We start from the raw sequence: 13,836 nt of genomic DNA, 5'->3' as shown, positions 1-13,836 counted from the left end.
CCCCAGGCCTAGCCAAACTTCCCCTCCCCTTATACCTGGCAAAGCCTCTTCCCCCCCCAGTTGCCAATCCTGCTCTTCCTTCTTACAGATTGCCAAGCCGCTGCCTCTCCTCCTTCCACCACAGATCACCAAGCTGTCTCCTCTCCCCATAAACAGTCAAGCCTCCTCCTCTCTTCCTGCCCCCCCCCGGTTGCCAAGCCGCCTCCTCTCCAACCCCCTCCCGGTTGCCAAGCCTCCTCCACTCCCTTTAGATCTTCTCCCACAAGAAGGGAGGAAGCAGAAGAGGAAGGTGGCCAGCCAAGGGAAGCTGCCCTGTCCTGACTATTCCTCCATGGGTCACCTAGGCTACCCTGCTCCACCTCGCTTGCCTGCTTCACTCACCTGCTCACTCAGTATGAACTTTCACAAGCAACAGCCTATTCCATCATGTGGATGAAATAGGAGATGACAGGCACAAGCATAGGAGCTGAGGTACAGTGCAGGATAAATCAAGTTAACAAGGATGAGACTTCAATAGAACGGAGATGCCAAGAACACATCTGAATGCTAGGAAGTGCTGCTTTAATACAGCCTATATGATATTCTGACCTGACAAATTCAATCCATATGCAGAAAGATCGTGCTTATTTGCAGTCTTTAGGCTGCAAGCCTACATCCATTTACACAACTGAACTCAGTAGAACTTACTTCCAAGTAGACATGCATAAGATTGCTTTGTAAGGCATAGGAAAGCTTGCTGCAAAGGCCACGCCAAGTAATGAGAGAGTGCTTGTCAAATGTAATGCCACAGACAGCCCCTAAGTATGTGCAGTACACACTGCTTATCTACAGCAGGGATGTTACCATTAGGGCCCCAGTATTTTGGGATGCCCTCCCTCAACAAGTTCATATGGCCCCTCTGCTGTTTTTTAGAAGCCAATTCAAAACTTCTCTTGTCCAAGGAACCTTGGAGTTGACCATTTGCTTAATGTTACTGTTTTCTATAGTGATTTTGTTGTTATTTGGTCTTTTGCATTTTAAGCTTTTTATATTTGTACACCACTTTGGAAGCGTTCATGAAAAGCAGTATAGAAATTTAATAATTAAATACTATATAAAACCTAATACATACATAAAATCTGGCTTCACTAGTAACTCCTCCATCAGCAACCCTCCCTCACACCAAGAATGACTAAGACTAGACCAGGCCCTCCATCAGGCATTACCTGCGCATCAGCATCCTCAAAGTCAAGATTTTCATCTTGACCTTCAAGCTCAACAGTGGCCTCATCCTCATCATCTTCTGTCGTGACGATTCGCTGGGGAGATTCGGTAGCAGGATCATCAATCACATCTTCAAACTCAGCAAAGTCATTATCATCATATTCCGCAATGTCATCTCCATCATCAAATTCATCAAACTTTGCCCACACAAGACCCCATGGGATAAAGAGAGCAGCCAAAAAGAAGTACACACTTCTCATTGTTGCTGGAAAAAGCAAATAAGAGTAAAGTCACCAAAATCTTCAGACTTGGAATACAAAACATTTTTTCGCCCTCCTAGAATAGCAGTGCAGAAGTTGGCAACTCACTGTCAGCTGTAGACAGACCTTGGAAAATGTATTAGTCTGCAGTTGTAGCTGCAGATTTGTAGCAGATTCATAAATAGCTGGTAGTCATGTTTCAACACTTCTATGCTATGTTTCTTTAGAAAATGTAGGACACATCCACATGTCAGAGAAACAGTCACAGACAGACATGAAGTTCCGAGAGCAAAAAGCCACATCCCAGGTTTTGTTAAGGCTTCACAGTAGTGCTATTGCACCATACTTCTCAATGACTTAGGTGTAAAAACAGGGAAGAGGCCACTACGAGGGGGGGGGCAAAGCCTCTTCCTGAGTACAACAGGACACAAGGCTCGAGTTTGTTCTCCTTGTTTCTGTTACCCTAGGGAAACCAGTCACTCTGCCAATCAGTGTTTTGGGCTACCCTCCTTTTAGCCTCTGATAGTACAATCCTATACCTGAGTTCAATGGGTCACACTCTCAGGTAAATGGGTACAGGACTGTAGCCTATATCATGTAAGAGCAGCCTTGAGAGCATCCATATACTTCTGCACCTTTTTTCCCAAAAGTGACCAGCAAAATGACTCTGGGAGCCCACAATCAAAGCGTGAAGTTAACAACCCTTCCCTTTTGTTTGTTCCAAACATCTACTATTCAGAAATATACTGCCTGGTGATTCCATTTAATTTTCACAACTAAGACGTGCAACCTCCAACAAAATGTTGCAGTGTGAAGTGCTCCTGTTCACGTTTCCAGCCACAGCACTGCATCCTCCAGCCTTCCTTCCCCTCTCCTCCAAAAGTCAATCAGTATTCTGTGTCCTCTCAGTATGCTCAGTTCTTGTTGCATTACTTTTTGGGGAGGGTGCCCTCTTAAGATTCCCCCTCCTAGATTTTTTGCATTTCTGCAAACCATGTGACTCCACTAAGCCTGCTGATACTGCTCTTCTTGTACATAGATGGTAATGTTTTGGCAATTTCTTCTGTACATCTTGAATTTACTGTCAAATTGTCAAACAGTTACAAACACACTTGGATGAAGCAGATTATCTAGATCCATTCCAATCGGGCTTCAGGACTGGACATGGAACTGAAACAGCCTTGGTCGCCCTGGTGGATGATATGAGGAGGGCGCTGGATAGGGGAGAATCCACCTTCCTCATCCTCCTGGATCTCTCAGCGGCTTTCGATACCGTTGATCACGGTATCCTTTTAGATCGCCTAGAGGGATTAGGAATAGGGGGCACTGTTTTACGGTGGTTCCGTTCCTATCTCTCAGACAGGCACCAATGGGTGGCATTAGGGGATGAGGTTTCAGACCCTTGGCCTCTCAATTGTGGAGTGCCACAGGGCTCTATCCTCTCCCCCATGCTATTCAACATCTATGTAAAGCCGCTGGGGGCCATCATCAGGAGATTCGGGCTGCGGTGTCACCAATATGCGGATGACACTCAGCTCTATCTCTCGTTTAAGTCCTCACCAGAGTTGGCTGTGGACACCATTTCCAAATGCCTGGAATCCGTAAGTGGATGGATGGGAAGGAATAGGCTGAAGCTAAATCCTGACAAGACCGAGGTGTTGCTCGTGGGAGACAGGGGCAGGCTGGGGGACATAGACCTGGTGTTCAATGGGGTAAAATTGCCCCTAAAAGACCAGGTCCGCAGCCTCGGGGTCATTCTTGACTCCCAGCTGTCCATGGAGGCTCGGATCTCGGCAGTGAGCCGGGCAGCTTGGTATCAATTACATCTGATAAGGAGACTGCAACCCTACCTTCCTGCCCATCTGCTCCCACGGGTGATACATGCCCTGGTCTCCTCTCGCTTAGACTACTGTAATGCGCTCTACGTGGGGTTACCCTTGAAAATGGTCCAGAAATTACAACTGATACAGAATGCAGCGGCACGCTTGATTAAGAACAGCCGTCGCCATGATCATATCACTCCGGTGTTAGTAGATCTACACTGGCTACCAGTTGTTTAAGGTGTTGGTATTGACCTTCAAAGCCCTATACGGTTTCAGCCCAGTTTATCTGAAGGAGCGCCACCAGCACCACCAATTATGCCGCCTGACGAGATCAGCCACACAAGACCTTCTCTCGGTCCCACCAGTTAAGATAGCGAGGCTGGTGCGGACCAGAGAGCGGACATTTTCAATTGTGGCCCCCACCCTCTGGAATTCCCTTCCTTTTGACCTTCGCCATGCCCCTTCCCTGATAGGTTTCCGCCGGGCCTTGAAGACCTGGCTGTTCAGGCAGGCCTATGGGATCTCTGGGGTGGGTTGCTTTTAATATTGGGATATTAATTATTGTTGGTGGTTTTCATTGGTTTTTATTGTATTTTATCATGTACATGTACGTCGCCTAGAGTGGCCGTTCATTCAGCCAGATAGGCGACTCACAAATAAAATTTTATTATTATTATAATGATTTTCACTGGGTGATTTTGAAATCTAGACCACTCTTTATGTATTCTTTATATTAGAACATCAATCCCTATCACTCCCTCCACCTTAGAGATCTTTCTGCTTTTCATGAATTATAAGCCCCAACATTTTAGTCTCTTCTGACAGAGAAGGTGCTTACAGTAGCCTTTTTGAGAAGCAGAGACCAAAACTACACACAGGTACACCAAAAGGAACAACCTCTTAGATGTATATACTGGCATTATGATGCTTGCAGGCTTATTGTCAAGCCCTTTCCTAATTATTTGTTTAACAAAATTTATATTCCACTTGAACGTACAGACCTTTAAGTGGTTTACAAAATCCCTAATATGACATTTGCCTGGTTTTGTTGCCATTGCACTGATCAGATAGCTTTCTAAAAGCACTCATTATAAACCCACCCACATGAAGAAAAGGTTTACTTAAGAGAAATGGACTTTATCAATGTTTTTCAAACGTCTAAGTTAAAAATGTCCTTCAGAGAATGGCCTGGTCTACACATAAGGCTAAGCTATAATTGTTAATAAATCACAAGTTAACCGTAAGTGGACACATAGGTGATAGGACAAAGCATGGTTTATTTCTCCAAAGTTTGCTTTGTTTTCCAGCTGCTCATGCCTAGTGCCTTTGTCGCTTTGTGAGTATGGGATTGGGGTGGCCAAAACAACCCACAGTTAAGGAAGGGTGCTAGGTTTAAGCATAATGCCAAGCCATAGATAAATCAAGATTTGTAAGCCAACAACCAACTATGCCTTCAGATTGTGGTTTGCTGACAGTAAATAAGCCATACATAAGCCACTAGGCATGGCTAGCATACAATGCTAAGCCATGGTTTAATAAACCATAGTTTAGTAAGCCGTGGCTGAGCATTATGCGTGAACCAGGCCAATGCGTGCCTACATACTTCCTGGCACTCTAAAAGAATCCTATAAGTCTGCAGTTCTAGGACACCGCTTTACAGAAGCCATGCCTAGGTTACAATACAGTACACCTATTGTACAAGCAACTGTCATTATTAATAACTCACCTAACTATTCTCACCCTCATTAGTAAATTATTACATGACACCAGGAATTCATTTGCTACTGCAGCAAGATAGCTGCCTTAGGCAGCAATTGATAAAAAAGGAATTCCACTCATCTGCAAATCCCACATCACAGTACCACTGGGATCTCAGGCCTTTGTTGGCTTATATTATGGGACTGACATTGTCAATGCCTCTCGTCTGTAGTTACCATATGCAACATCGAACCATTCCCTATTCCACAGTTACAAGGAGTAGCTCCTTAAAAGGAACACAATCTAGGTTATGAAATCTAAAATTAGCAGTAGCAACCACAGCATTTCCCTGCATACCCCATCAGCTACATTTTATAAGCAAGCAGGCTTAGGAAATAAAGGACGACTGAAGGAGAACTGGCTGTTATCTTGCTTTTGGCATACTCTCCCTGAATGCCAAACTGCCCCAAGTGTGCAGAACAACAGCAGTCTTCAAACTAAAAATGCAGTCAAACTCCAGTCTCTCTCTTTTGCTCACGATCACCCAGTGAGAGAGGTTAAGAAGAAAACGTAATTAGTCCAATGGGCCACCAAGTGTTACACTCATAATCTGCCCTTCCTTTAAGCAGCTCATACTCATTTTATCCTCACAACAACCCTAAGAAGTAGGTTATATTGAGAGAGAGGGAGATGGGCCCAAGGCCAACCAGTGAACATAATGGGCAAGTGGCAATCTGAATTTGGATCTCCCTGCCCCACCTTCCCCAACCTGATGCTCTCCAGATGTTTTGGACCCCATCTCATCAGCCCCCAGCAACATGGGCAATGGGGTTAGGGATGATAGGAGTTGCAGTTCAAATATCTGGAGGGCACCAGGTTGGGGAAGGCTGCTCTAGTCACTACACCAGTCTGACTCCCTCACTTGTATATGTAGTTGTATAGCTCCAGGGGAGCAGTGAGTAACTGGCTAATCTCAGCCACTGTTTCACGTATGATTCCAGTTGATGAACCACTAGATTCTAGTTATAAAAAACTCACCACTCGATTCCCCCATGCTTAAAGTCTACCCAGGTTCCATTTAGAGCTATACCCTTTTACTCAAGTTCAACTGAATGAACCTCCCCACCTCTCCCCAACAACTTGTCTCTATCCTCACATTTATAAAGCACTCTCCTCACTCAAACTCTAAGCATCCACAAGGAAACAATCTGACGTTTTTATCACTTTTTAATTCCAAACCTGAATATGACAGGTAGTTAAAACAGTTTTAGTGGGTAACTAACCTACATTAAGCATTCCCTCAGCTAGAAAAAACCCCAACTGAAGTTTCAAGAAAACCACATCAAATTTCTAAGCGCATAAGAAGTTTGGCACAGGATTTTGCATTTCTTTTATCAGAAAGGCAAAAAAATTCCCACACACCTGGCTGCAGGAACTCCTAGAGTTACTATAAAAGAGAGAAAAATATGAACTATTTTCATCAGTATTTCCCTAGCCCAATATTATACATGTAAAAATGTGTTCTCTCCAGATGTGCATATATCTCACATACATGCACACCTTTCCCCCATCAAGATAAAGAACTTGTACCACAACCTTAAAGGTCAACCTTTCAGCATTACTTTTAAACCCCCCTTTTATTTATATAGCCTTCCATCAATATTCCCTGGGCAGCTTACAAACCTGACAACAAAAATACAATACATAAGATCGACAATAAAAGAGAGCAAAAAAAACCACCAGAGACAGCTATGAACAGCTTACAAAACAGTTTCATTTCGAGACCATTCCTAGGAAAGAAAAAGGCGATTATGGTGCGAATTCAGAAGCCTGTAAATTTCCAAGGACCGCGAAATGGTGGAAGACATTCGCCCCAGTTAGCCGAGGGGGGGGGGGGAGGCGGCGACAACATACGCTGTCTGTCCCTTGCAGGAATGAAGCTGCCCGGCGGTTTTTTATTTGCTTAAGAACTAGCCACAGGCCTGGGAGGACGACAAAAGCAGTCTATCCTTCAAGAAGAGGGCAGGGTGGGCTCCCATTACCCCTCTTACTAACGCCCCCCTCCAATATCGACCTTAAGTTTGAGCGTACACACGGTATGTGTGTGATATATTTACCATTCCGTTGAAACAGGAGCAAAGGGCTGCTTCAAATAGCGTTAAGACCCCCACCACAACCCTTCGCTCCCGTTGTGGAGAAAAAATATATTACTATCTGTCTTTCAAGGTAAATGTCTTAAAGGCGGCTGTTCTCCCTCTTTGAGCCCTTCAGACCCCAGCCCAGAGTAACTGAGACCAGCGTTGTTATTACTACGACGTTCCCGAGGCCCACCTTGCTTTCCGGCTGAACTTAACGCTCGTATTTTCCCCTTCCTCCCCTCGTAAGGTACGCGAATTGTGTAAACCTGCGCATGCGCCTTGTACTGTTAAAGAAATTAACCCTTAACAGCCTGAAGGCCAAATAAAGGCGAGAGGGGGAGCGAGAAGGGATGAGGAGAACTTTGTAAGCCTTTGCTCCGTTGCCGTTTGGTTTCTCGGGGGAAAGATGTTCCCCGCAATGTCGCTCGCTCCGGAACCGGCGACAGGGGCTGCAAATGCAACCTCTGTGGCTTTATAAAGTTATTCTCACTAGGGAAAGGGGAGGAATAGTTAGCTTAGAATAAACTCGTGTCTTATCTCTTCCAGTACCTTGGGACAGTTTTTCGGTTTTGGGATAGTACTGTACACATGCTTTACTGTGTGCGATATATCGTATGTTGCCTGGTTGAGTTCTTCTGCCAATGAAAAACAGGCTGTAGTTCTATTCAGGGCCGGATTAAGCTGAGCAGGGCCCTTAGGCTGATTGCTGTTTGGGGGCCCTTCTCCCTACCTTTTCGCTTTTTTTCGCTCAGGTTTGCCATCAAACAAGATGGCGGCTGAGGTTTCCCTAAGGGACTGAAGCCTCTGTCGCCATCTTGGTTGATGGCATGCATGCGTCCTATATGCGTGCATTGCTGCCATCAACCAAGATAGCGGCAGAGGCTTCAGCCCCTTAGGGAAACCTCGGCCGCCATCTTGATTGATGGCAAACCGCAAAAAACAGTGGAGAGAAAGGTAAGTGAAGGAGAGGGATGGCGGGCGGTTTATTGTCCCGCGATATTTTTTTTTAGCTTATGCAGGGGCCCCCAAGAGCTCTGAGCCCCGAGGCTTCAGTCTACTAAACCTAATGGATAATCCGGCCCTGGCTCTATTTATACTTTGAAGCCCTGTTGAACTGGGTGAAGGTTGGTTTTGAGTAGGCATATATAAGATTGCACTGTAAGCTTCTTCACACACTCACACACACCATGATAATTTTGTTTTATTTTGCGAGTGCGGACAAGTAATGGCCACTAGCTGTAATTGCTGTGTATTGTCTCCATTGTGGAGGTGGTATGTCTCTTACAGCAGCAGCTGGAAATCACAAGTAAGGAGTATGCCTTGCTTGTGTGCTTCCCACATAGACATCTGGTTGGCCCAGTAGTGGCTCCATGTGAGTGGAGCAGTGGAATTCTCTCTGGCATTCCTTGAAAGTTCAGACTAAAACCCAGAATGGATTCCACTGACCCACTATGCAGCCATCAGCCACCACTGGGTTGGCACTGTGAGAACAGGATGCAGGACAAGATAGACCTTTTTCTATAAAATAAGGAAAGACCATATGCCCTCAAGAAGTCCATAGAACATAGTAAGTCTCCCTTGTTGTGCAGACAAATTCTAGAGGAGTAGCCTTATCAGTCTGCTACAGGAAAAAAAAATACTCAGCTCTGTGGCACCATTAACAGATTTATTGTTTTTGTGAAACAGGTTTTTTGGTTTTTTAAAAAGACACATTTATGCATCCAAATTACACAGAACTCTTCTAAAGGCTCAGGTATCTACCAAAACAGCAAAGAATCTTGTGGCACCTGAAAGACTTAACAGATTTATTATGGCATATGCTTTCATCTGATGAGTGAACTCTAGTCCATAAAAGTTTATGTCATAATAAATGTGTTAGTCTTTAAGGTGCCACAAAACTCTTTCAGAGCAATCCAACTCATTAGAAGGCAGCGGAAGGGGTGCTGGCAGAAGAGCAACCGGCAGGAAGTTCCATGGCATCCAGTTGCCATTCAGGAGCCTCCAGGCCAGCTGAACACGGGCTCAGCTGGGAGCTGCATGCAGGGACCAGAAAATAAACTCTGGCTCTCATCAGTACCCCTCCAAGGAGTTACTGCTCTCCATTGACTGCCATTGTAATTATTTTCTTAGATTGTGTTTTTTCTCAGCGTAACTTTGGCTTGGATTGGGATCTGCAGGAGCACTCTGAGCACAGGTGGCCTAAGTCCCCCCTTGTCCCCTCCTCCAACATGTTGCTGAAATGCCCGTGTTTCGGGCCTTATGCCAGCTTCCCCAGCTCCCCTTCTACCAGGCTGGTCTTCCTCAGCGAATCCCCAGATGAGCTGGTATGGTCACAGTGCCACCACGGCTGAGCGAGGATGAGGGGTTTCTGCTCCATGTGAGTGGAGCAGTGGAATTCTCTTTGGCATTCTGTCCTGGCAGGGACCGCAAATAAAACCCCGGCTGTCACAAAAAAACCCTATTGGGAAGTAAGCACTCTTTACTGACTTCCATTGTAATTATTTTCTCATACCGACCTTTTTCTCAAAGCAATCTTCGCCTGGATTGGGACCTCAGGAACAGGTCCCCTCATTCCAGCATAAATAGCAGGTGGATTACACACGTTGTTGGTTATGCTCCAAGAGCTAACACTGCTACTCCTCTGGAAATAGCACAAAAGAATACTGCCATAAGACTGTTAATAACCTGGCAAACCTACCCCTTAAAAAAAAAAGAATGCATTCAGATATATCTGGAGGCCTACAATATGTCTATGACTTTTTTCCCCTAAACACTACAGAGAGGATCACAGTTGCACTATGGCTGATTCTGTACCCCGTTTATTTTCTATTTTTCTGATTAATACTCAGGTGAGAACAACAATTAGAAGCAAGTTTTGTCACCCTTATCCATCATGCAAGTAAGGTTGCGTAGACACCATACATTTAAAGCACATGACATCCCACAAATAATCCTAGGAACTGTGGTTTGTTAAGGGTGCTGGGATCTGTAACCAGATAAGGGTGCTGGGATCTGTAACCAGATTAACCACAGGTCCAAAGATTCTTTGGGAAAGCCATGTGCTTTAAATGCACTTTAATGTATGGTGTGTAGGATGTTCTTGTCAGCTTTTCTATAGTTATACCACATGCGCATACTACAATGACAGTCATAGGCTTGTATTCTTATCTCTGATGTCCATAGCCATGTTAGGGCATCAGCATAGCACATGAATATGCAGATTTAAACATCTTTACATTGACATTTCCCATTTCTGAAGAAAAGACTTCCAGTTAGTTTTGATACCGTTGTTTTCCTTTCCAGCTAGCAGGATAAAGGTGAGAGCTGCTGTTAGGAGACATAAAATCTAGAACTACTCTAGAAATGCAGAATACCTGTGATTGCTGCTCAGTATGATGCTTCCTAATACATACAACATCAGCAGGTGATGCTTTTTCTAGCTTTATTAGTGTTGGGAAGTAATTTAAAAATAAAAATAAAAATGTGCTGCTCCTGCAAATAGTTTGTAGTTGTAATCCCAATATTCTTGTGGTGTGGGGCAATATGTGTGCTCTGGTGGCTTAGAAAGAGTGGTTTATGGTAGCCCTAAAATATAATCCACTATTACTGATCTCGAGCTTAACTCAGAAGTGGAACACCTGCTTTGGATGCAGAAGGTCCTGGCTGTGAAAGTCTCTTATCTGAAACCCTGGAGAGCTATTGTTAGTCACTGAAGATCATGCTAAGCTAGAGTGTTCTAAGAATTTATTGCCAGGCCATAGGCCATCACAACATACATATATAATAACAAAGTATAAAATCATGTAAGACCAATTAAAACAAAAGTTAAAAGGAGGAAAGAAAAACATTCAGTGAGAGAGCCTATACAAGATTTAAAAGCTTTAGTCAATATAACTATAATAAAACTAAATATACGTTCTTCGATAGAGCCTATATAAGATTTAAAAACCTTGGTCAATAATATATTTAGCCCTCATTTTTTGAGCCGCAAGGGCAAAGTGAGCCACCCTGTAAGTAACCCTATAGTCCATATCAGACAAAAGATAAAAAATAGTTTGGGATGCCCGGTCAGGCCCTTGGAAATTGGGAAGGGGATTAAGAAACTGGGATCTTGGTTGAGCATAAATGGGGCAATCCAATATGTAATGCAAGAGATCTTCCACCTTTTGGGAGCAGCATACACATTTCCTCTGATCTCTCGGAATCTGAAGGTAACGGCCAAACATAAAGGCATTTGGCATCGTCTGAAATCTCAGAGATGTGAAGGCATGTCGTAAATGGACCGGAAGGGGGAGTAAGAGATAATTTGCAATGGAGTGGTCTTTTTTATATACCCCAAACCATGACGAAAAGTTGGAATTCAAAATTGTCAGGTTATCCATCCATATACAGTGGTTTTGTATCTGTTTACGAAGTTCAGACTTATCTAGTAGTAAATTTGACTGATTAGAGATATGATAATGGAGCTGAATCGCTCGAAGTTTTGAGCTCCAAAACCTATCCTTAACAGCAATTTCATGGCACGCCTTGACTAGTATCATAGAAGTTGCGTTAGTTAGGGAGGACCAGTATATCAGCAGAGTTTCATGTATACGGGCGCTAACAGGGAGTAAGCCCACTTCTGCTCTCATCAATGCTGAAGGAGTGCCAGGAGGTAAACTCAAGAGCCGTCTTAAAAAGTTATTTTGGACCGCTTCTAATGTGGAGAAAAGAGGGATCGACCAACCCCAAATGGCAGCCCCATATGTAATCTGTGAAAGAACTTTATTCTGGAATATTTTTAGGGCGGGAGCAATCAGGTGACCCCCCTCAGTTCTATAAAATCTAAGAATCATCCCAAGGGATTTTAAAGCTGTAAGTTTAACGGCCGCAATATGTTCTTTCCAAGAGAGAGAATCTTGGAATAAAATCCCTAAATACTTAAACAAGCGACACTGGGCTATTGGATGTTCTCCTATGGCCCATCTATGTTTAATAGATCTTTTCCCGAAGACCATTGTCTTTGTTTTATGGTAATTGATCTGTAGTGATTCTTTTTTACAGAAATCGTCCAGCTTGGACAAAAGCCTCCTTAGGCCTATGGGAGTAAGAGACATGAGAATCATGTCATCCGCATATAATAGGATTGAGAGTTTTCTCCCACCTATTGAAGGTGGAAAAAATTTTGGTCCCATCAGTTCAACAACTATGTCATTTAGATACAGATTAAATAAAGCCGGAGCCAAAGGGCAACCCTGCTTTACACCCTTATTTGCCATAACTGGATCTGACAAATTGTTACCCATTCTAATTCGAAGGAAATTATCAGAGTAGATTTCTCTGATTAGGTGTAATAGACGTTTGTCTATATTGGTGTTAGCAAGCTTGGCCCATAGACGGTCTCTGTCGATAGAGTCAAAAGCTGCCGCCAGATCAATAAAGGCGGCATAAAGATGTTTTGTGGGGCCTATTATTGACTGCCTAGCTATAAAATGTAGAGTGGCGCAATGATCGATAGTACTCTGCCCTTTCCGAAAACCCGCTTGTTCTGGGTGAATGAGTAGGTTGCCCGCTTCCCACTCCTCTAACTCGAGCAGGAGAAATTTGCTATATAATTTGGCACCTACGTTAAGTAAACTAATGGGCCGATAATTATTAGGATCTTGTCTCTCTCCTTTTTTAAAAATGGGGATGACAGTGCTTTGTTTCCATCCCTCGGGCATAATGCCCGTTTCATTAATCTGAGTAAACAGATTAGCCAGAATGGGGGCCCACCAATCTGGAAAGTTGATAAAAAGTTCAGCTGGGATCATATCACCATGAGTTCCAGTTTTGGAAAAATGGCGGGGTATAAATAAAGACAATAATAATAATAATAATATCACCCCCTGGCGCCTTACCCCTTTTTAACGAGGAGATGAGGGACTTAATTTGGGTTTTTGTAACCAGGGGCCAGGGGGGCAAATCTAACTCTTTAATAGGCTGAAGCACAGAACTTATAGATGGGGCTGCATAAAGTTTAGAGAAGTGTTCATACCATATCCTGGCAGAAATTTGGTTGTTAATAGGGTACCTGTTCGCACCCGTACCACCAGCAACCAAATCCCAAAATAATCGTTCATTACCCTCATGTAGCACTTGACTGAGTCGTTCCCATTGAGCTCTCGCAAACCTGTCCTTTTTTTGCCTCAACATGGATCTGTGTGAAGAACGAAGATGTGCTAGATGTTCATGACAGAATGCAGATGATCCCCTTCTAGATCTGCGGGCATAATTTACTAATACTCTCTTAGCTGCTTTGCATTCATAATCATACCACCTCTTAGATCTTAATCGAGCAGACTTAGAAGAATTCTTCCGAGACAGCAAGGGTTTAAAGAAAGAGATAATATTCTGATATGCATTAAGTGCATCAATCTCATAATTAATATAGAATGCAAGGTACTGTCGTTTAATAATTGCATTAGTTCCGTTTGTAAGTTTGGGGTCCATCGTATTCTACGGTCTGCAATTTGGAGACCATCCATATCAGGGAGTACGGGAGAAGGGAGGGGGGAGCGCAAATTCAAAGTCGTCGAGGTAGGAAAATGGTCACTATCAATTCTATCTAAGACGTTGAATCTACATACCTCTTTAGTTAAAGTACTTGAAACCAGTGTGTAGTCTATCACACTGGCTCCCCTAGAGGAGAGGTAAGTATATGCTCTATTTGATTGGTCAATAACTGAACCATGT

At 43.7% G+C, this 13,836-nt stretch overlaps 2 protein-coding genes across 3 annotated transcripts in view; one reads left to right on the top strand and one right to left on the bottom strand.

Moving 5' to 3' along the window:
• Positions 1 to 7,422, bottom strand: part of CCDC47 (coiled-coil domain containing 47) — a 39,208-nt gene extending 31,786 nt beyond the window's left edge. Inside the window, exons 1-2 of one of the 2 annotated variants that reach the window (XM_061589543.1) lie at positions 7,316 to 7,422; positions 1,206 to 1,468 (exon numbers count right to left, since the gene is read on the bottom strand). In XM_061589543.1, coding sequence (XP_061445527.1) covers positions 1,206 to 1,463 — 258 coding nt within the window. In that variant the 5' untranslated portion in view covers positions 1,464 to 1,468; positions 7,316 to 7,422. The other variant, XM_061589542.1, reaches the window with a different exon arrangement.
• Positions 7,423 to 8,040: 618 nt separating this feature from the next.
• Positions 8,041 to 13,836, top strand: part of DDX42 (DEAD-box helicase 42) — a 47,275-nt gene continuing 41,479 nt past the window's right edge. The window contains exon 1 of the mRNA XM_061588290.1: positions 8,041 to 8,076. The gene's annotated coding sequence lies outside the window, so the exon portion shown is untranslated. The remainder of the gene's footprint in view (positions 8,077 to 13,836) is intronic.

This window comes from Rhineura floridana, chromosome 11 (assembly GCF_030035675.1).
Source record: "Rhineura floridana isolate rRhiFlo1 chromosome 11, rRhiFlo1.hap2, whole genome shotgun sequence".
NCBI classification, from domain to species: domain Eukaryota; kingdom Metazoa; phylum Chordata; class Lepidosauria; order Squamata; family Rhineuridae; genus Rhineura; species Rhineura floridana.
This window is presented reverse-complemented; position numbering and strand designations above follow the sequence as displayed.